The following is a 23,520-nucleotide window of genomic DNA, read 5'->3' as shown; positions in this document are numbered from 1 at the left end:
TGGCAGGCCTGTCGCGTACGTTGAGTGGACATATGACATGATCATTCTGCGTTTTCCTGACACAACAGCCGAGGTACCGCCAGGAAGATCCATTCACCGGTGTCGTATTGGACTAGTAAGATTTGCTCTCGTCTTAGCGATACATTGGCTTTTGATGATTTCAACTTGTTTTATTAAGAAGAAAGACCCTAACAAGACCTCAACCGGTCTTTATTTCGTTTGTCAGCTGCTCCAAGTTTTACTCTCCGTCTCCGTATCATGCATCATACTAATAGTCCTAAGCAAGGAGGTTACAGTAAGCCCCTTGGTCCTAAGTCCGACCCATACGATTTCCCGAAGTTCCCCGCTTACTCTCTCTCTCTCTCTCTCTCTCTCTCTCTCTCTCTCTCTCTCTCCCCTTTCTCGATGCGGTATGAAACCGTAGTTGAATGTTTTTACCAGCTATAATCAGTTTATATATATGCATACATTTGTTTACTTCTATTACTTCTATGCTTCTAATTTAAAATATAATTGTTAGGCCTAATAAAGCCAATGTCCCTACCCCAGCCCTTTCCCCGTAATTCTTTTCTTCAACAAAGGAGTTTAGAACTACTGTAGTAAACTGTAAACTCCTCGTCTTCAACGTATTATTATTATTAGTAGTAAGTTATTAGTATTAGTCGAACATAGTATGTTCCGAAGGTTTATATTCAGGGGAAGATAACCCTCCTAGTTCGATCAGAGACACTCTCTCTCTGGTTCGATCCACTCTGGATTATTCTTGGTTTCAAGTTGCCGGGATAATTTTTAATTAAAATTTGCCACCTTTTGCCAAAACTGGAATGAAAATTAAACAAGAGTCAGAACTCGTTCAGTCTTTCAACTGCCTCTTGTTTAATAATTGCAACGACTGATTTTAAGGTATTCGTTTTCCCATTCGCTTTTCTACTTTTGTTTTGTCATTCTTGACATTGATTGCGCAAACTACCGTAATTTTGTCATGACATGAACAGATGGTATATAAACAGTGGTTTTCGGTCTTCCATTGCGATTTTGGAAGCCAGTGAGTATAATCTTGATTAAATCTAGATAGATCATGTCATGTTTTAAAGTGGTCGCTCGTTACGGAAAGGAACCCGGCCTTACGGAAAAGGGAATAAAATCAATTGAAGAATTTAACGTGCTAAAGTAGTATTTATAAGATCACCTAGAGTCTAGATCTAGATCTAATCTAGATTCTAGATCTAAATCTAGATCTAGATCTAGATCTAGAATCTATTTTTCTTGTGCTTCGGCTTCGGGGCTTTGGTGCCTTGACTTTTTTGTTTGTTTTGTAAAGTGTTTTACGGCGCTCGCAATTACATAAGGTCATATGAGCGCGCGGGACACACCTAATATTTTCAGTTGGTAGGAAATTTTGAATTTTGCCTGGGTGGCGGCCGAAGCCTACTCTTATCGGTTTTAGACCACCAAGGGATCTTTAACGTGCGCAACTTGCACATGGGCCCTCCGAGATTTTTCGCCCTTGTCCGAGAAGGCTAGATCTAGGTGCAGATCTTTCCTACCAGAAGATCAGGGGTGTGGCTGAAAGACAGCAGTAAGGAGGAGCCAAGGAGTAGCAAAAAACTGGTAGAAAGAAAGGCTGCAGAAAGAGTCAGAAGCCCAGAGGAGGGGGCAAAGGAGGTGAGGGGTGGGGGCAGAAAGTGGAAATGAAAGCAGACAACAGAACATTGCTAGAGAGCAGGAAAGGAGGTGATAGGAGGAGACAATTTTAGAGAAGAAAATTTTTCGGTCGCTACCCGGATTCGAACCCGGGACCTTTGAACGAGAGGCCAACACCTTAACCTCTAGGCAACGAGAGCCCCTCCCTTGACTTTGAGGAGGCCTACTAGATCTAGATTTCTAAATCTAATTTAAAAGGCTACTTTTAGATCTACTCACTTACACTTACTAAATCTAGAACAACTTGCCCATCGAGCATAAATATTTTGGGTTTCTTCTGAAACAAACTCAACTTCTTGGGAAGCATTCATTACAGTGCAAGCAGCCATTTATAGGCGCTAAAACACTCACTGACATACCACAAGATTTTTCGCTGTCTATGGCCGGGTACCCATTCCCTCCTGGGTGAAGTGAGGAAAATTAGTTTAAAGTGCCTTTCCCAAGGACACAACGTTGGGCCCGCAGCTCGAACCCCCCGACCTCGCAACCTCTCGATTATTATTTGTGTTGCCTATTTGGTCTTTAAGACTTCCGGATTTCTTCTCTGGATGTAAACAAATTGATTGTGGACTTTGACGAAAGGAACTACAACTACAAGATACCAGAAACTTGACCATAACCATCAAACTGCATTTTGGTAAATGCGATTAAACGTAGAAAGACGCAAACTATTTTTAGATATGGCGCCCATCTTGTTTGACGTCACACTAGGATACCCCTCCGATCACCGTGACTACATCTAAGTATAGCCAACCGCATGGCACCAAAGATGGAAATGTATGAAAATTGCCGTAAAGACGCTGGAGGATTAGATCTAGATCTAGATCTAGCCCCCCCCCCCCCCCTGCATTCTTCATCACTAATGTACATTTAAAAAAACCGAACGAACTTCAAAGCAGCTTTACAAATTATAATTTATGGGACTATTGGTCAATCGGGAGGAGGAAAAGAGAAAAAAAAAAAGAGCCCGGGACCGGAATCGAACCGCTCGTAAAATCATTGCATGACTTCTAACACAGACGCGCTGTCTATTCGGCCATCAGAACTTCCGATAGCGTGGTGTAGATTAAGCGTTATAACATAGACACTTCCATCTTTGGTGCCATGCGGTTGGCTGATACTTAGATGTAGTCACGTGATCGGAGGGGAATCCTGCTGTGACGTCAAACAAGATGGGTGCCATACCTAAAAATAGTTTGCGTCTGTCTACGTTTCATCACATATATCATTTGGTGATATTGAAAGGTGCATTTTTGATAAAACTTTCAGAGGGTGTAAAAATAGAAGATTGTCAAAATTTGGACTGAAGTGGATTGCTTGCGACATAGATGACATTTTCTTTTTTACTTGTCAAATAACATATTTGTGCAAAGTCAAATCTACTCGACCCTGTACCTGTCCTAGACAATCACATGCAAAAGACCACTCCCCCACCTACCCCCTTTAGGTTTTTAGAAATATATCATAATGACACTGTTGAAGACTTTCACATGTCAAGGCACCAAGTTTTCTACAATGGATAATGGGTGGCCATCCTAGACAAATTTCGACTGGTGGTGGTAGGTTGTCTTATTGTTTGGCTTGCAACCGAAAGGTTGTGGGTTCGAAGCCTGTCTAAGACCCAGCAATTACGTCCTTGGAAGAGGCACTTTACTTCAATTTTCTTCACTTCATCCGGGAATGACCCAGCTGTAGACGGCAAAAAAATCTTGTCAGTTTGTGAGTGTTTGAGTGCTTAATCAGCTGCTTGCCCTACATTTCCCATGAAGTCAAGAATGTTCCTGAATGTTTTATGGTCTGCAGGGGTGATACTATAAATAATATAGGTTGTAAAACGAATAGAGCTTGCTGTTGAGTGGGAATTTGTGCTCCATACATATATATATATATATCGAGGATGTATTATGTAGGGATACAGACGAGAGTGCTCTAGAGCGAGAGGGACACGGTGTAGGTACTATATATATATATGCATTATTATCATTAATATTATTATTATTATTATTATTTTTATTTTATTATTAAATTTTACTTTATTTTCATTCTGGAGTTTTTATCCTTTTTTTCCTCAGTACCACAGTCTACTGGTGCCTCTTTACTTTTTTCAGAGTTCACGTGTACATGTTTCACTCTTGTCTAAAACTAAAACATTTTGGCTTTTGAAAGTCAGAGAAAAGCAGACATTCTCTATCCAGGTTGGCTGGTAGGGCACAGTCCTTCCGTATTTATATATTTGATCTCAACCTGGTGTTAATTTAACCATTTGCCTATTTCAAAGTAGAAACCCTTTCTGAGTGACCCTGAATGAAAGTGAAAGGTGAAGGATATGGTGAGCTATAGAAAATTTGACTTTATATATGTACAGTTTTTAATTAGTTGTGAGTTGAAAGACCTCTGTGGGATGTTGCTGAGACTTAGCAAGCAAGAGAAGAAAAACAAGGAGTTAAAAAAGTCGAGCCTTGTTCATACATACCATTGAAATCTGATCAATGCAAAGAAGATTAACATATAGATCTATATGTTTTGACAGCAAAAAGTATCATGTCAAGACTAAAATTTATCTGTTTCATCTCAGGAACCAACCATCGTCGCAGATAAAAAATGACGCTTGTAAACCATGTCTCCAGTGTGCCATTCTTCATGTGCATCATATTCACATTGATAGTTTTCACAACATTCGTCGACTTTTCCTTGGCCTCAAATGGAGATAGATCATATATTTTTGGGAAATGTGTGCAAGGATGCTCTGGAGCCAACTGCTCCAACTTGACAGAATTTGTTCTCAGTCAACCTGCCTATATGAAGTTCCTTCAGTGGAGTTGCCAAGACGAGTGCAAGTATCAGTGTATGTGGACCACAGTTGATGCATATCAACGGGACAGGAGTGAAGTCCCTCAATTCTATGGAAAGGTGAATATCACAACAATTGTACCACTGTGGATTTTTTTATTTAAAAAAAATATTGTTTTATTGTGTTATAGACTAACTCTACATGATCTCTGAATAAACACTGATTTTTTTTCTTCTTAAAAGTAAGCAAAGTATAAGTTTGAAAAAAAAAAAAATCTAATAAAGGTGATATATTCAAAGAAAGTTGTAAAGAATAAATTTTTTTATGATGTTTCCAGTGGGCGTTATCAATTTTTGTGTGTAATATAATAAGTATGCGTACACACAATCATTAAGTTACTGTACATTTTTAAAAATACAACTGTTAAATGGAATAAGCTGTTAAAGTTGAAGTATTTGTGAAAAGTGTGTTGTTGCCATTGTTTGTATTTGTCATTACATTATAGGTGGTGAAGAAAGGGATCTTATCTTGTGGGACAGAAAAACAAAACTTCTCTAATATTTTCTAAACCTCACCTCTTACAGATGTCTGAAGTTAGCTCAGTATGAGGTTTACACTGTAAATGTTTGTATTATTCAGATGTTTCAATAATAGTTGAATGTGTTTTAAATCATTTATAAAATTGTGTTGTGCTGATGATTTTAAAATTACTTAACACCTCTACTTCTGACAAATTTACTTTACTTTATCTGTCCTCTTGTACCTCTACTCTTGGGCGTCGAGGGGAGAAAGAGCTTCCTGTCTCTAGCAAGTTTGATGGCCTGGGTGGATGGGATGTTGAATGTTTTCATGGTATCCTTCACACCCTTAATCCAGATCTTCCTTGGTCTTCCTCTTGCTTTGTACCCTGATACTTTCCTGGAGTAGGCTTGACAAATATGCAGCATATGTTTAACAAAAATTGTTATCCCTGCCTGCCATACTTTTAATTTTTGTGTATGTTCTTGTTTTCAGTGGCCTTTTGTTCGCTATGCAGGTGTACAAGAACCGGCTTCGATGATATTTTCGCTGATGAATGCTCTGTCCCATTTGGCTATATTCTACTACAGAGCTAAAGTGCCTTCATCAGCTTCAATGTACAGAGTCTGGCATTTAATGGCCTTGGTAAATTGAACTTTAATTTATTTTAAATAATAAGTTGTTGTCCAGAAGTACTACTGAGATTGTTAGTTTGTATTTCTTAGCTTTTGTACTCACTCTTCTTACCATTTTCACTCTGGGTACTGAAATATCCGTGGGTGTCCAGTTGAGATGTGGGGGTGGGGCGAGGGATGGGGGGGGGGGGGGGGTGGGGTTGTATAAGTTAAAGATCAGTTATGGTGTTGATCTAATCTATTATGCCTACTTGTTAAAAGTTACAGTAGTTGTCATACAAGACTATTAAGTACAGTTTTCCGCGCTCCTTTCTAGTGTGCATTAGGGCTATACATTGTTAGGTCAAAATGTGGCACGCTTTCTTCCCCCCCCCTCCCCCCCACATAAGTGAAAGGTAATAGTCTTAAAAACCTGTTTATATTGGTCCGAAATTGATGGTTGAAATTTTTCAGAAGAGTGAAAATATGTGCCATGTTATGCTGTTTGTATAAGGCTCAAAGTTTTACCTTAAAAAATTTAACGTAAGTCTTGTAAGGATGAAACAAAGACATTGCTGTACAGGAGTACTGTACGAGAAGGAATAAATCCATTGATTCTATGTTCTATAATAGCAGGAACTTTCAGGACTCTAATTTCATTAAGAGAGACTGTCACAGGTTGTTGGGAAGAGGAGAGACAGAATATATGTATTTTTTTCTTCTCGTAAATCGAATGCTTTTTCTTTTCCCAAGATTGGAATTGTGACCTGGCTTTGTGCTTCAGTTTTTCACACCAGGGACACCCCAACCACTGAGGTAAAATAGGAAACTTGATAAATATTATGCTCATTTATCATGATATGAATGGGTACTGAGTATAATTCTAATCTAGCTCAGAATGGATATGTTTTTCAGAGACTTCCTAGAATTATGATGCATTAAATTACAGACTTAAGTGAAATAATTTCCCCTACAAGTCTCTGGATATGCTATTTTTTGTCTTTTATAAGTGTCCTAGGGGTCATTTTAAATTGTGAAAATGTTACTTCAATGTCTGTTCTTCAGCTTTTATCTATTTTGTAATGTATGGTTATAGGATTCCCTGGTTAGGTTTTTATTTTTTACCCTGCACCATCTTATTAATTATAAGTGACACAAAAGTTGAAGTAAAAAACAAAACACCCAGAGAATTGGTGATACCAATGTTGCTTGTGTTCTAAGTTTGTCAATTTAAGAAGTAAAAATGACACAAGTGTGTAAATAATATGATACGTTATGATGCAGTTTTCCCCCATATTTACATCAACTTTGTGAGTGCTGTTTTGAGGGCTTTCCACTTGGAACCTGTTTAAGGTTTTTTTCATATTTTATTTCAATCCAGGGGTATTCTGTTGCATTTATTTTCTGTATATTAACTTCTTGTACTTTTCTCCTATAGAAAATGGACTACTTCAGTGCCTTTGGACTGGTCCTGTTCAATTTATTTTCATTAATCTGCAGGTAACCTTTTCTGTGATTTTATTTTTATATTTCCTATGTTTTTGGGTGATACGCAGATTATACTTTTATAATAACTATCTCATGTTTACTTCTTGTCACTCTTTTGCAGTTTTTCACCAACTTTTTGGTCCTGTGTTGTTTAAGTACGAGATTCTATATTACTTTGCTCTAAGTGTGTCAGTCAATGTACAAACATATTTACACTTAGAAATCATAATTTTTTCATTATTATAATGAGGTTTACAGTGTATTTACAACAGTAGGGAAATGTCCTTACTTAAAAGTTTCTTTTTAATTTTCCTTATTAATTTAGACAAATATAAAACATAAATTTTTCTTCATTGGTTTCATGTTGACAATGTGCTTTTTTCACTCTGATTGTTTTTTAAAAATTGTCTTTCTGGCACCAGAGTAGTTTTCCATACCTTGTTGTTGTAATTTCAACTTCTTTCCTGATTTAATTTTTTAGCAATACTAATATTTTTTTTGGTATCATTAATTGTCAAACTCACAGCTTTTCATTTTAGTGAATACATTAATCCGTGTTTTGTTTTGGACAATCTCAAACTCCAAGAGCCACATTTAGGAAAACGCTACGTTAATGAGCCCCATTTAATAACTATTTTTGAGTTATTGTTTCGCATGAACATTTCAGTGCATACATATTACAGTGGAAACGATATATAACAGGCCCGGTAATACAGGGATTTTTAAAATCCCTGTTTTTTCCTACTCTTTGTCTATATTAAAAGTTATCGGCTATAACAGGGCCTCTTCGGAGTCAAATCGGTTATAGCTGGGACATAGGTTCGTTAACTATGTGTAAAAAAGACCACGCAAGCCACGCCACTGCAAGCACATGCAGCAGATGAAGCGAGAGAGGGCTGCGGTGTGCTGCAGACTTCAATCGAGGCCTAAGCCTAGCTACACTCAGGCGTAATGTGTCATGTGCAGGCCATGAGAAACTACCGGTGAATAACAGCTGGATTAGTCCATAAATGCTTACTTCCCTTGCATTTCTGATTTAACAGGGAGCTGATATAAGAGGACTTTTCCTCTGGTCCCTCCATCCCTATCATATCCAGTTTCCACTGTACTTCTCTGTTTTTTTCCTTCTTGATTGAAGGGTTGCAGGTACAAGCCATATAAAAGTGCTTCTTCTTGTTGGGTCAGCGTTAGTTGGACTGTACAGCTACCACATCTACTACTTGGCCTTTATTCATTTTGACTATGGATATAACATGATCGTCAATGTGGCTGTAGGTATGTGATGTTGTATTTACTCAGAGGACTGGAGTAAGATTAAAACTTTCTGTTGTGCAGAGGATTAGGTGGTAATTTGGAGCTAGTTGTTTTCTTCCCCCCTCTGAGCTGCTCTTGTGCTGGTGTCAGAAGTTGCTTTTGGAGTTTTCTTCCAAGATAACAAAAAAAAAAAAGCAGACTTGCCGACCAGCAGTCTTTTTTCAAAATTGACCAAGTTACCTCCTTTCTCCTAAAAGTGCAGGGTGGTACATTTCTTTGTAACTTGTTTGATATTGGTTTATTTTTAGCCATCCAGCTCGTGTTCATCAAAGAAGAAATGTCATTGTACTGAGAGGGAGGAAGAATTCACAGTCACAGCTTTAGATATATGTGCCATTCCTCTTCTACTCTTTTAGAATAATGGGCAAAGTGACAAACATTCTTGTTAGCTTGAGGTGCTTGATGTGTGTAAGCTTAGAGTCAGCTTGGTTTGTCTTAATGCATATTATATTATGAAAATATAATTTTTTAACGAGCGCCGTTTATATTAACGTTTCAGATGATTTAGCTGTTTTCTTATTCTTTTATCTCTTATAGACAGATGGTTATATTAAAAGCATATTGTGTAACGCTAATAGATTTGAAGACTAACAAATTCAAATAAAATAACCACAGGAGCTGTCAATGCAGTTGGCTGGGTTGTGTGGTGTTTCTATCACCTCAAACAAAAGCCACATTGGTGGAAAGGTGTGCTGGTGATGCTGGGCCTCAACGCTCTACTTTTGCTGGAGTTGGGCGACTTCCCCCCGCTGCTGTGGACGTTTGATGCTCACGCCATCTGGCATGCCGGAACTGTTCCACTTAACTTACTGTGGTACAGGTAATGACATTTTCATCTTAATTTTTTTCTGTCTTTAAGAGCTTTTCCTGCTGTTCTCAAATTTTTTAAATCTCGTATGTTCTGGTGTGAATGTTTTTACCTCAGTTATAGTCAGTGTTCTACTGTGTGGACTTTATCTCTGCCTACTTTTTATAAAGCTGTGTCCTGAAACTTTCCAGAAATCTTTCTAAATCCAAATGGCAACACTTTTTTGTTTTTTAATTTGATATAATTGGTGCTATGAATTCACACTCAATCACTCTAACTTGATTGTTTTTGACATCTCATAACAAATAAATGTGTTCTCAACTTCCAAAGATAGATACGAATAGGAAAAAGTTACGTGCCTGCTGACTTTTGGCTGGACTTTTTGTCCTTAGAACATAAACCCTGAAATTTTGTGTGTTTTTTTTTCAATGTTTCTCTTTTTTTTTTTTCAAAATATAATGTTTTCCCTTAATTATATATGATTTAAACATAGATTTCTGTAGAAATTCTGAAAATTAAGATTTCATTTTTTCTGTACTTTTGTTTTTCCTGACCCAGACATCTGGTTGACAAACTTTTTTGTCTCTCTCTTTCTTTACAGTTTTATAACTGATGACGCTTTGCATGAAGTGAAAGTCAGAGGAATGCCGGAATTCAAGAAGATGCTTTGATTGGCTTCTTGATGTCATTAACCTATCAACATGTTTCTTCAACATTAAAAGTGAAGTGACATCAAGTTCTTGCCATCTGTGATCAGTCACATTGCTTTTATGAGGTCAATCATTATCCCACCGTGTTGTAAATGTTTTAAATAACCTTTGAGTGGCTTAACCAAAGAGCTCAGTAAACAACTATATATTGTTCAAGTCTGACAGAGTGAATGCCACAGAAGGGCGGAAAGGGTAGAAGGAGCAGTGAGCATTTCTAGATGCTTCAGAGACGAGGCTGGATTGTGCACAAGGAGAAAACTTGTCAGTCTGTGGGGACAGCACTCTGTACATGTACATGCCTCTGTGCTACAAAAATACATCACATATAAGCTCTACATTATTTACCCAAAATAGTGGTCTACTAAGGGTAAATATAATAGCTAGAAGCTACTGTTGAAATGTAGTTTCTAATGCCGCTTTCATTGTCATATCAATATCTTGTTCTTTTTCATGCTTGTGTGGCATACACCTCAGTGTGGGCTTCACATTCGCCACCCTGCACAGATCATACTGCTATATGTTGTGTCATATTTTAGACACTTTTGAATACTCTTTATCTTCATCATCACCATCATTACATTTTGGGTTGAAATTGATGGGGTGTCAGTCCTATAACAACATGTCATGCGGAATAGATTAAGATAACAAAAATGCTAGAGCGGAGGAAATGGAGAAGACCATACCAGAGAGCCCACAAACCAGCTACTTCTGTCCACTTGACTGCTAATTTACTATTTTTGTTAAAGTTAATGCTTTGCTTGATAGACTGACCCAAAGCTGATGCTCAAACTTGGACTACACATTCTTTGTAGTTTGAAAATAGTCAAGAACTTTTCATCTTGTCAACAGCTGTTGTGTGATGTCATACAATCACAATCCATTTTTTCATTTGCAAGCCGCTTCAAGGACATTGTGCCTCTGTTTTCATTCTCTTTTTGTCCCATGTGACATCAGTTTTTGCTCAATATGATATGACTTCTAGTTAAATGTGCTCCTGTACTTTTTGAACTAACTCAGTTTTGTATACTGATATATAATATGTAGGGTCTATAATTCTATATCTGTGAAGATCATTTCTTGCTTTGCATTTTAGTGTTCAATCTGAAGATCAAATTATGTCTTGTTCTGCTAAGAGACCATTTCGGTTTCTAAATATGTGAGTGTGCAGAGAGAGTGGAAAATCCGAGTTCTATGATTGATTGTATGGTGGTTGATGTATTCCGTGTACTTTTTTAAGAACCCTCATTGACAGTGCTCTGACTGCCAACAATTCACTTTTCTCAAATCCACAACAGAAGAGATTTGAAAAATAATAAAATTTCAGTTGCACCAGTCAGTATTTGAAATACTCAAATATACCTGAAGTACATATTATTTATAGAAATGAAATACACTTTCTGTGTACTGTTACCGTTTCTGACTTGAATGACGTTTGGTCTAAACTGTCCCCACTTTTCAAGGATGCCCATAACAGATTTTGTCAAACTAAAGATATGGTGGTTCTTAGTAACAAGTACTTTTTACCCTTCAAGTTGTCGCTGCACCTGCTTTTCTCATTGATATTTGGTAATTGAAATGTAATAGAAATTGATTTATGCAGTAGGCTGTACAGATTAAAGTACTGCATAACTCACCATAAACTGCTCTTAGACGTACTAAATGGTGGGCACTTACTGAGAAGTTGATCAAATGGTACACCTGAATAACCATGGATCTTAATTCTTATTCTTACTGCCATATTCTTATCCTCCACTCAATTCAGTCACTAAGAAGTGGGCCTTTTTCTGTACTCCCTTGTTGAAAATGAAACACTTGAGCATTCAGTCTTGATACATATCACATGTTTATAAGCTTTTATCTTGTTTGAAAATAGTAGTTGTATTCGTATAACTGGATCTCAGCACTCTGCATGATGTAAAGGGGATTCCGACTTTTTGAGGTCAGTGGTTTGTTCATGTTCACTGTACCTGTAGAATGTTGAATGAAAAAGGTTTGTGATGATGTAGAAATCTGTGTCTTGTTTGCTCTTTCTAAAACTTTTTTTGCATTCTTTTCTACTCAGACTGCTATTTCTTTTATGTATTCTGTTGTTTTCTTTTCCAGCTTCATCTGTCATACATGTATATATTCTATTTCCCTGGCCCATTCTTTCCAGCTTTAACCCTAGATGAAAGAGTCAGGTCTATGTTTATGCCAAGGCTCAAAAGGGTTTAAATTTACAAGATAGCTTGTTCGAACAGGGGCATTTTAATTATTTCGGAAGAAACTTTGTTTTAATTATTTTCATTTTAGTTCTATTTCGAATGAATACCATTGCTGTAACAAAACTGAGGAGCCCCAGTAATGTATCATTTTGACTGTTTTGTTAATTCAAATTCTTTAAAATTCCTAAACCCAATTCCTTAATGTGTAAAGTGTCTTAATGTAAAACTTGTCATTTTACCGGATTTTTGGTTCAAAGTGAGGAATGTTAGTGGCCCATGCATCCATTCTTCTTAAGGTAGTGTTCATGCTTTCAGTGGAAGCTGAACCATCAAGAAGTGTTATGAATTGAATACTGTATGAAAACAAGCTCAAGATCCCATTGAATCATGTTCATGAACTTTGGAAAGTAGCATGTCATTGGCTCTCTTTTTTCCGTTTTGGATTGAGCAACGTTTAAAGCTGCATATAATTCCATACCCAGCTTTTTAGGAGCAGAAAAGGATCAACAGTGATATAGCTTACATTTTATGAGGCAAAAGAGAAATATGATCCTCAGCATACAGCAATTCGTTTTTAAATGACTGGGTAGTTCATCTCTTTCCTGTGTTGAAAATGGCATGGCAATAGACACTTTAGAACTTCTTCATAATATTCTTTCTTTCAAAAAAATATTTGTGTACAAGGAAAGATACTTACCTCATAATATATGGAACTGTTTCAGTAGAGCTCAGATCTATGGCACTTATGGTTTTACATGAATTCTAATTTCAGCATTATATTATTATATTTTTGTGATCCTTTGACATTTTTTTGGTATGTTTGAACATAGAGTCCCTGTATGCATGATATTTTTCCCCCTTTTATGTCAATGTTTTTGGAATTATTTTTTACCCTATTTTTTGCATAACGTATTTTGAGATTGTTGTAAGGCTTGAAGATGAGCCAGTAATGGACATGCAAATTTTGTTGACTGTTTGCTTAGTGGTGCATAAATGTGCAATTCGGAGACTCGTTAATGTCTGAAAGAATTAGAATGTTACAATTTTAACTCTATTAATAATAGTGTTTGTGGTAATAAGTGGTTTGAAAGACAAAAATATCCTGTGTTTTAAGTGTTGTGAAATGTACATGATGAACAATTAGTAGTAGGTGTGTCTTGAGTATGTTTGTATGTAATATTTATGCACAAGTACAAGCTTTATTATAAACAATCAGGCATAACTTTTTCTCAGTGTTTAGTATGATGCTGTTATATTCTATATGTTGGAATTGGATTGTTGTTTTAATTCTTTTGAAACTTGGTATCAAATGACTGTGATGCTTTAAATACCTTTTGTATGTGATTTTTCAAGGAAATAAAAGTTTCTTGGTTGTTTTGTCAAAACACTTTTATTTGAAGTCTGTTTTTATTTTTAATTTTAGCTCATGGAATGCTTCTGGGGATGGTCCAAAACTGCTCTTGCCATAATCAGTTAGTCTTTCAAAACTCACTTTGATTTGACCGAAGTGAACGATCTAAGAATAGGAATTAAAGTGACAAAGGTTTTGGTTATGTTTCACTTGGTTGTTTCTAATCGTGTAAAGAACTGAACAGAGCGGTCTCACAAGTTCTTAAAAAAAAAACTGACTGAGAAGGGGGTGTCATCAGTACGTACTTAACTGATTCCGTCCATGATTTTTTCAGACTCTGGACAGAATTATTTTTCCTTGTTCAGTTTTAACTCACTTGCGACTGGGCCCTTTCACCAGTCACAAGCGTTGAAGACTGGCGTTTTTGGGGGTATTTCAATAAATCACCACAACTCTCAGAATTACCCTAATGTAATTATTTTTTGACACAGTAAAGTAACATTCAAGCTTAATCTAACACAAAAAACTAAAGTTGTCTAAGTCTAATACTTTAATTTGTATGATTTTTTAAAAATTGGCATGAATTGGATTTTCCGAAAAATTTCCAGAGACGTGACAAGTAGAATGAAATTCACTACAACAACAAAAATAAAAGTTCAAAGTGTTCTGGTTTGATTTGTATACATGCATGTGCTAGTGTTTGGTGAAAATATAAAAGCTGGTCTGTGCATTGATTCAGACCCATACACTGAATTACATTTGACAGATGTACGGCACGACGTTGTGATTTCGTTGCGCGAAAAACAACACCGGTACTAGTGCTAGATCTAGCCCTAGAACTACGACTCGGGCCGTGTTCGGGTACATATCCAGGATCATAACTATTAGACACATCATATTCTGAGACACTAGAACTAGTAAAACGTACATAAGTATAGAAAACGGCGAAATTATGTGATTCTTGTTCATGGGACTTCTTCGACCGTTATTACGACGCGACTGTCGGATTACTATCAGCTGTATAGAAAAAAACAAAGCGCGAGTTCCGGTCTGTTCAACCCCAGTTGGGGTCACTGTCCTTCACCTTCAATAACTTAAAAACTATGGACCCAGAGATACGAAACGAAGTCTAAGTAGCTCAGGCTTGGCCAAACAAGGGTACCAGGCGGGTCTCGCGATCCGTGCGTGATTTGTAGAGCGAAAAAAATATTCCAAAGTTGGTCACACAGGGCTTGTGAGACCCGTCGCGAGCGTCGCGGCGGGGGTCACGCAACTGTTGTGTGAACCGTCTGAAGTGAGTTAAACCTCAGGTGCCTCTATTTAATGCATTACTGTGAAGCTCTAAGTTACTCTATATATGTATTGTCATATACCAAAGTGATGGGAATCAATAGAGGAATCTGTTTATATCAATAACAAAGATCTGTTTGTATTGTATTTTTCGTCAGACAAAAACAAATGAGGAAAAAAAATTGCGCAAAACATCTTCGAAAATTTTGACTTACCGAATTTTCTCAGCTCTACATGTCCTTATAATCCAAAGGAATCAACACAAAATTGTAGCGATACCACCCTAGCACACATTTATGCAAGAATTTCACAAATTTAGTTGAATATCTTTCTTTGAAGGGCCTTTTTCTTATACCAGGCTCCGTGTTATTTACCCTTAGATCTAGCCTACATAGCGACAACAAAACAACGATTTTTGCAAGAATTTCGCAGAGTTTCGATCGATTTTGGCGCTCAGAGATTGAGGTCAGGTTTGTTTACAAGTTCTACTTCCTTTCGACAACTTAAAAAGTAAGAACTAAGTTAACAAGTGCACATTTGTTTCGGATTTCGCTGAGCCGCTCACAGCGGTCAAATGGATGCAGCGGAAAAACTCAGAGCCGCTGTCAGCGGCCGAATGGATGGAATCAGTTAACCCTCCAAGTGTCGTTTACAAATAGCCTGTGGTGTTGCGGGGAAATTTTTGGATACCTTTACCTGTGTGCCTTTACTTGCAAGCAATTCATGCATATGATTTCACCATCTTAATGTTGGAAAATGATTGAGAATAGGCAATCCAAGACAGTGAAGACTATAATAAACCTACACATTTCCAGAAAGAAGAATGTAAATAGGAAGTAGACCTCATATTTGCGAAGGATTTGAGATGCGACCACTACAAGTTTTCCTGTGCTAGTGCTAGTGTATTGTGCAGACTGACATATAGGCCCTATGGCCCATTTCCAACTGAAGGCTCTATACTTTGACTGCATAAAGAGTGATTGTGGGGAAGCATGGCGAGAAATAGGGAGGGGTTTGGATTGGAAAATATGTCACACATAGAGAGGAATCTTCTTTTTCAGTCAGGATGTTTTGAATTTATTTCTTTCATGTAAGCCAGTGTGGAGAAACATGAAATAATGAAGAATTTCAAAACCAAATTTTGAGTTTGTTCATGTTAATACAGGATTCATGTTGGGGTAGTTTGTGTTAAATGAAGTCTTCTGTAGCTGTTTTTGTGCCTCACAAATCCTTTATTTAATGTATAAATAATCAATTTTATAGTCCGGGCATCAGGATAAAAAAAATTATACCATAAAAAATAAAATGCAATTATATGAGTGTTTGTGAGGTTTATTTTCAAGTACGTAGATAAAAGTATTCTTAAAATCCTAAACAAACTCCCAGATTTTCTGTGTCCGAAAGTAAAAGACTGCTACAAAACCATCCTTGGATAAAAATAACAAAAATTCAAAAGCCAGACTATCAAACATGAAAACGCAAGTTACAAATGTGAAAATAAAGCATTCTCTCTCTCCCCCCCACCGTATGTTTATATTATTCAAGTGCACTTATATATATATGAGCTTCGTGATACTCCCCACATAACTCATGGAGTATGGACAGTACCAAACAGACTCAATCAGTTTAATAAACATTATTTAAACAATGATGCAAAACAAAGCGAATTCTTCACCAACTGATACTAAGAGTGTGTTTTTTCAAAATAGAGATAAACATTGACAGAAAATAAGTATCTTACATGTAGAAAACTAACACATCTGCAGCAGACATAGTTCTGTAAAGTGGCTTCTGACTATGCAATATATATGTACATCAGATATGACAGGCCTCACAACCACTGGATTCCATCAAAGATACCTATTTCATGACAATGTATTTGTAACACAAACTTTCCCAAGGGTATGAATAGTTATATTTTCTCAAATGTTTACTGTGATAAGACAATGTATTTTTCACTTTTGTCCTCAAACGAGAACACTGAATGCTGAGATGGAAACTATTTATTGAAATGAAAACTTGTTCTCACAATAATATATTATATTTTTTGTGCAGTACAATTAGTTTTGTTGTTTCTGAACCTCATGGTTTGAAATGTCAAAACCATTACAGAATCCTCTTCTAAATTTAACGGTGCATCATGAAGAAAGCATCCTGACCCGACTGAAGAGTTGAGGTCCCAGATCTACCACACAAACCCTAGTCTGTTCTTGCTGGGGTTCTTGCCATGAATCTGCTGCTTGGTCTCATTGGTGGAATCGCGCTGGTAATGCGGCATCTGCACGCCAGACTTGTCCGACACCATGTAGCTGGGCCGGATCCCGCCCTTTCCGGGGAACGTTGGGCCAAGACCACCTCCCGCTCCCTCACGGGCAGCTTTCTCCAGAGGGTAGACATTGCGGCCACCCTGTTTGCTGTGGTCAATCACCTGGGCAAGAGTGACACATGACAAATGAAGTAAACTTCCTGTTTCCATGTAGCCTATGGCATTGTCAACACTTTTAGTAGGTGACCGAATCAGTGGAAAGAACTAGGCAAGAACAAATACTAGATAAACTGGGATTAGGAGTACTACATTTATAGAGCGAGCGGAACATAGGCTTAATATGAACAGATTTCCAGCAGCCCTTTTCTATACTCTGATGTTAGTTTTTACAGGGTGTAGTCATATGTTATATCATAAATGTGGCCCTTTACAAGGACAACTCATCAATAATCAATGAGTGCAGCGAATACCAGTAATCCATGCAGCTGTGGGTCATTGGTGAGTTTTGGGTTTTACACAATCATTGACTTTATTTATAAAGTCACAAGGTTCATCACACTTAGTGGCAGTAGACAGGCAGTTATGAAACTATAACAACTGCGTATACAATGTACAACATTTTGTAAGGCATAGTCTGAGAGTACAGTTGGTGAATGGAAAGAGATAAAAGAAGAAAACAAGAACAACAAACATCAAAGAAAGATGATGGTTGTGGATTGAGTAAGAGAAACAAATAAAAAAGGTTGAGAAAAACTTCACTGAGAAAAGCCAAACATCTGAAGCAAGAGACCATCCATTACAACGTACGCCTACCTTTCTCGCATATTCCTGGAACTGAGCCTCCTCCTTCTCAATGAGCTCAACATTTGCCTTGTCCAGGGCCAGCTGAGCCTTCTTTGAGTCTTCCTCCTTGTCCACGCGTTCATTCTGAAATAGCAGCAACAACGTTTGATAACAGTGAAATTTCATCAGGAAGCAGAAATGTTCAAAGGAAAGACTACAAAACTGACTTTTGAGCTACTGAGCCCCCTTTCCATGACATGGTTTGAGGGTTGTTGTTTTTTTTAAAGCACCAAGATATAATAATGGTTATTAGTTTTGGAGGCAAAGCAAGACAACAGATGTGAGCTACTAGAAGGATAAGACCTGCTCAAGACTCTCTTCAATCAGTTGCCTATTCTGGGCAGTTTATAACGCTTATGAAAGTTAGAAACCTGGTACCATTGTATACCATTAATATGTTTCATCACAATAAATCGGCAGCCTTCAAAAACATTTACCCGTAAAATCTCTTTTAATATTAAAAAAGGGGAATTAGACACTACAATAACTCATTCTTCTCCTTCAAGACATGAATGAAAGTAGCAGGGACGATAACAAAATCATCCACTGCACGTTAGTAAATTCAAACAGACTTAATAAACTTAGTATTTTCTTCAAGGTATAAAAAGATTAAACTTGAATTATTTTTTAAAGGCAAAAATGCCAGTTGTATCCACACACATGAACATCTCTTCTTGGCAAAGAAAACGATCGGTAGCCTTGTGGGTAGGCTACTGGACCCGTAATCGTGAAATTGCGTGTTCGGGGTACGAGCCTGAGCTCGGTCCGACATTCTGTCCTTGGGAAAGGCACTATATTGTGGACATGAATTTCCCATTTGGCTCAATCCTTATGGAGATGGGTATTAAACTCTGAGGTCCTATCTCTTAAACAACCTAAAAGTGTTGACAGGAGTGTTAAACCTCTATACCATTTCACCATTCAAAGGAAGCGAGTCACAAGTCAAATAGGCAGCTATTTCTATGACTATGAAGTGACTCACATATTGGTCAATCAGGAAGTTCCGTAGATCATCATTTTGAGATTTACGGCGCATCATCTTGTCTATTTCATTCTGTCTGAAGAGTTCATCAGCAGCTCGACGCATTTCCAACATCTCCAGTTCTTCCATCTTGGACTTCTTTTTCTGTGCTTCTTTTTCTTTCAACTGAAAATAGATATTGATCCATAGAATGAAAGAAGTGGATAGGGTGTGTGTGTGTGGGGGTGTCTCCAAAAGTACATTATGTTTCTCTTTCAAAACAACGTGTCTGGTTCTATGGTGAGATTATGAAAGGACTATCAGTGGATAAGCTACTATACAGGAAGGTAGGGTCAACAACCTTGTATTCTCAAACAAGGGCACAGATCAAGCATGCCCTCGTCTGTTAAACTGAGTAAAATTAAAGACCATTCCTTAATCTAGCTGGAAAAAACACTTTCCAGTGTACCAATGTAATCTATCAGTGAAAAGATAATTTAAAAATCCTGAAACCTGGTTCTATTATATAGGAAAATCAGCTACATACAAAACACAGTGTTGTGTTGTAGATCGAAAAATATAGGCCCACAGCTAGCAACTTGCAGGGGAGCATAAAGGATTAAAGGAAGTATAAATAATTTGTACATTCATGATGGAATAAATTTAAAAATAAATTTGGTAACAGCGAGCAGCCACCAGATAAGTGGCAGCAGACGAAAAAGAAAGGAGAGTATAGTAAACTGCTTTTCAAGACCAGTTCATTGATGCTTGTCTTTAACTACGGTAAGAATGATATGGTTGCTTATTTCACTCAGTTTTGAGAAAGCTTTAGGGTGTCAAGACTATTTTTTTCAGCTGGCATTTCTTTCAGTAATGTTTCACATGGCTGCACCTGAAAAACGATATTAAAAAAAAAAAGTGTCCCATGTTTCGAATTTAGCAGGCTACTATGTTTCCCCTTATCAAAACACAGCAACTCATAGTTTCATTGTGCACAGAAGCTTAAAAGAGTGAAATTTAAGACCAATATCCTAAATAAAGGTAAAAAGTAGTCAAAGTGTCAAAAAAGCGTATAGCAATCAGTCCCATATATATATGGGAGCCAAGCATATTCAAGTTTTTCACCTCCTTGATTTTTAAGTATTATCTCTAGCTCTTTACCTGTTTATTTCTGTGTTCTGCTTGTTCTTTGATTTCCTTCAGAAGTTTCTCTTCCTTTGCCCTCTCCTCATCCATTCTCTTCTTTTCACTCTCCTCCACAGCTTTACGTATCCTGTCCTCCTCATCACTGATCTTCTGCTTCATCTGAGCAGCAAGTTTCTCGCGGATACGCTCCAACTGGGCTTGCTTTGTGCTAAAATTAGAAAACAGAAACAGTCATTTTTCAATACATCATGTTTCTTTGAATTTTATAGAACAACTTTCAGAATCAATAGTTTAACTAAAACAGAAAAAGAACTAAAGGATAAGTCTTTTACTGAAAAAAATCAATTTTTATTTCTAGACATAAACCACGACTATTTCTGTCCTAAAGAGGTAGCAAAATTTACTGTACTAGAAAACATTAAGCTCCTTGTTTTAGAAAATTCAGTAAGTTCAAATAAGAATAAATCCAGAGACATCTTTCTTTCAGTCTTCATTTGAGCATGAATTTTACATATCATCAACTTTCTAAGATAATGGCTTGTAGCAGTTTAACCCTATCTGTACGTCGTGTTTTACTATCGGATCCATAAAATGTGGGGAACTCTGTGCCACAACTTTCCAAACAGGAAATTAACTCGTTAATCCGATCCGTACGCTTTGCATAGCAGTCTGTCAAAATAATTTTTTGAGTAATACTGAAAGTTTCAAAGAGATCTTTGCACTATTTTTGAGTAATACTGAAAGTTTCAAAGAGATCTTTGCACTAGAAGTATTCTAAAATGTGAAGAATACAACCCCGGGGGTACAAAATGACCCCAGGGCGTTCGAATAGGGTTAAAAAAAACCCACCCAAAAGTCTCCAGAATTTCATTGCTTTTCCTGAGTTGGGTAATAAGACTTCCTTTTGAATATTTTGGACTTAATTAGATGGTACAGTGGAACTGCTTAGTGATGTACATGCTGGAGGAACACCAAACCATGCATGGAAAAATCCTTGGCGAGTCACTTTCATTTTATAAATAATCTTAGATCATTATCATAGTTAGTTGGTGACAGGTTCCCACTTGTCAATACACAGCTAACAACTCCTCCCCCCCCACCCCCCCCCCCCCCCGCCTTCCCCCTCACACACATACCTCACCCCCTCTACCAGAATGTTATGTATTTTGTTATTTGCTTTTATGCAATCAAACAATATGACAACTGAATACTGCACAGCTTTTGCATAATCAGATAAATTCACTTACTTATGGATATCCTGCTCCTTTTGAGCCCTCAATTTCATCATCTTTCTCTTTGCGGCAGCAAAAACTCTGCACTCTTCATCTTCTTCCTGAAATAAAAACAAATCCATGAGTCATGTTAAAAAAAGTCCAAAATAAAAGCATGCATTGTATAGAATTGGAATCCAGGCTTGACATCTGATTATGTGAAGCATATTTTGTCATTATTTCTCATAGCCAACTATTATCAATAATATCAGATAGTCAATATCATTCCCTGCCAAGTTCCTATTATAAGTGAAAGAAAAGTAAAACCGCACCTCATCTTGTCGCTCCTGTAGGATCTTCATCTTCTCCACATCTTGGATCTGCTGCACGTTTTCCTTCATGAGTGATTTCCTCTCTTCACGCCTGATGTTCTCTAGCCGCTCCTTCTCAATCTGAAACTGCACAGCCAACTTCTTCAGCTCATCGCCTTCTTTGTCGTCTTCCACTCTCAGTTTTTCTCCAGACTTCAAGTGCTCATGAATCCTGTGGTTGCCACAGAGAATACTACTATTTAGTAAAAGCCTTTCATGGCATAAGGGGAAAGATAGCTGGTGTGGGGGGTCATAGGACTTACCAAAATGGTCTTAGAAGATTGGGGGGGGGGTTGTTGTAGAGGAATACACTTTTCTACACTGGTACATTGTTGTTGTTTTTTTTATTATTGAAAAGGAAAAGAAAAGAAAAAAGAAACAGATTGAAGGGAGGCAATGTACATTTGTTTATTTGATAATTTGATTACATCCAATAAGATATGGCTAGTAAACAACAAATAGCAAAAAAGAAAGTCTTAAAATGATAAATCAAACAATTATTAGTAAAACACAAGGTGAGAAAACCAGTTGTAAAATAATGGAACACTGAAACAAAGCTTGTACAGTGAAGTCCTTTATAACCTATGAACAGACCATGAGAAATTAATTGCAGTACTTTCAAAATATTGAGCTAAAAACTTACTTTACTTTTTTCTTCCGCTTGTACCCTGGGGTGTCGCTAAAAAAAACCCTCTAATTCAAAAACACTAATTATTTGTGTACATAGTGTATAGTCTTGAATTCCTTCCAGATGAAGACTTTCATGACATAACGTGGCAGGCTGTCTTCATCAAATTAACTATCTCTATCCCCGTGGAGGACACCCAATATGTATACTTTAGTTACAGAAAAATAAAAAGGAGATATTAAAGAACCGTACACTATTTTTCCCAAGAAAGATTCTCTCAGGCCAAGCCAGGGATCAAATGTGCAGATGTCTGAACAATGTCTTAACTACAAAATCAAGATACTCCTGTGTACATGGAGTGTGTGCATGGGTCTTCTTTGCATGCTTTGGTGCACTTTTCAGATTATATGAAATTTATGAAAAGTATGCAAAATCATTATAAGGATCACACAACTTATGAATTTTTTCAAAAAGAACACAATCGATGCTGAGGACCTGAAAGGATGAGAGATTTTTTATTTATGTGGGTATGAGCAAAGAACAAAGATGAGCTTGTTCTCAGGTTTTCACACTTCGGAGTGTAAAATGAAGAGGAAAAAGCACCCAATTTTTAGGATAGCGATAGAAAAACCTAAGAAATCTTAAGTACATGTAGGCATGGCTATACTGGAGGTTAAATTGAGAAGAAAAATAGTTCTGCCCCGGCTTACACCTCCTGCAAAATTCAAAAAATTAAACCCCTGCATAACTATTACTGAAGAAACTTCTATCAGTTAAATATGGTGATAGTCTTAAAATGAAGGATATGATAGTTACCCGAAAAGAAGGTGATATATCACAAGCTTTCTTGTACTAACCCCATATTTCCTGTTTTCATATAAAACACTTTAAAAGCACCAAATTTTCATTGTGAAAACTGGTTAGTGCAAAATGAAACTGAAATGTTATGGAACAAGGGTAAAACCATATTAATTCTGGCTCCTTGGGAAGGTTTTTCAACAGCCACCAATTGTGACAAAAACTGTCATAACTTGGAGACTGGAGCTGGTACTAGACAGCTCAGTGAGCAATGTGCTTGTAGGACAATAGGCCAGACACACAAAAATCACTAGCACCAAGGGCTGTAGAACCCCTGAGATCTAGAAGAAGAAAGAAGAAGAAGAAGAAGAAGAAGAAGAAGAAGAAGAGGAAGAGGAAGAGGAAGAGGAAGAGGAAGAGGAAGAGGAAGAGGAAGAAGAGGAAGAGGAAGAGGAAGAAGAGGAAGAGGAAGAGGAAGAAGAGGAAGAGGAAGAGGAAGAAGA

General features: G+C 37.2%; 2 protein-coding genes across 4 annotated transcripts in view; one reads left to right on the top strand and one right to left on the bottom strand.

Annotated features, from left to right (window-relative positions):
* Positions 1 to 706: 706 nt before the first annotated feature.
* LOC101860272 (post-GPI attachment to proteins factor 3) lies at positions 707 to 13,537 on the top strand. Of its 2 annotated transcripts, none has more exons than XM_005104769.3 (8): positions 707 to 903; positions 4,280 to 4,614; positions 5,510 to 5,659; positions 6,382 to 6,444; positions 7,067 to 7,128; positions 8,255 to 8,391; positions 9,046 to 9,250; positions 9,840 to 13,537. In XM_005104769.3, the coding sequence occupies exons 2-8, from the start codon at positions 4,306 to 4,308 to the stop codon at positions 9,907 to 9,909; spliced, it is 996 nt and encodes a 331-aa protein (XP_005104826.1). In that variant the 5' UTR covers positions 707 to 903; positions 4,280 to 4,305; the 3' UTR covers positions 9,910 to 13,537. The 2 variants fall into 2 exon arrangements, with proteins under 2 accessions (XP_005104826.1, XP_005104827.1); XM_005104770.3 differs by lacking the exon at positions 707 to 903 and adding an exon at positions 944 to 1,045.
* Positions 13,538 to 16,004: 2,467 nt separating this feature from the next.
* The window catches only part of LOC101860037 (coiled-coil domain-containing protein 173), a 32,235-nt gene continuing 24,719 nt past the window's right edge, over positions 16,005 to 23,520 (bottom strand). For both annotated transcript variants that reach the window (XM_035971426.1, XM_005104768.3), the window contains exons 5-10: positions 21,553 to 21,763; positions 21,257 to 21,342; positions 20,025 to 20,217; positions 18,885 to 19,049; positions 17,873 to 17,986; positions 16,005 to 17,221 (exon numbers count right to left, since the gene is read on the bottom strand). In XM_035971426.1, coding sequence (XP_035827319.1) covers positions 16,979 to 17,221; positions 17,873 to 17,986; positions 18,885 to 19,049; positions 20,025 to 20,217; positions 21,257 to 21,342; positions 21,553 to 21,763 — 1,012 coding nt within the window. In that variant the 3' untranslated portion in view covers positions 16,005 to 16,978. The remainder of the gene's footprint in view (positions 17,222 to 17,872; positions 17,987 to 18,884; positions 19,050 to 20,024; positions 20,218 to 21,256; positions 21,343 to 21,552; positions 21,764 to 23,520) is intronic.

The sequence above is a fragment of the Aplysia californica genome, unplaced genomic scaffold (genome assembly GCF_000002075.1).
Source record: "Aplysia californica isolate F4 #8 unplaced genomic scaffold, AplCal3.0 scaffold00435, whole genome shotgun sequence".
Classification (NCBI taxonomy): domain Eukaryota; kingdom Metazoa; phylum Mollusca; class Gastropoda; order Aplysiida; family Aplysiidae; genus Aplysia; species Aplysia californica.
Note: the sequence above shows the minus strand (reverse complement) of the source record. Positions and strands in the feature narration are given on the sequence as shown.

Bases quoted from the DNA above. Each gene is read 5' to 3' on its own strand.
- LOC101860272 (XM_005104769.3), top strand. From the start codon at position 4,306: ATGACGCTTGTAAACCATGTCTCCAGTGTGCCATTCTTCATGTGCATC. The intron at 4,615-5,509 runs GTGAATATCACA...TCTTGTTTTCAG, and splicing joins TCCCTCAATTCTATGGAAAG to TGGCCTTTTGTTCGCTATGC. The intron at 5,660-6,381 runs GTAAATTGAACT...TCTTTTCCCAAG, and splicing joins TCTGGCATTTAATGGCCTTG to ATTGGAATTGTGACCTGGCT.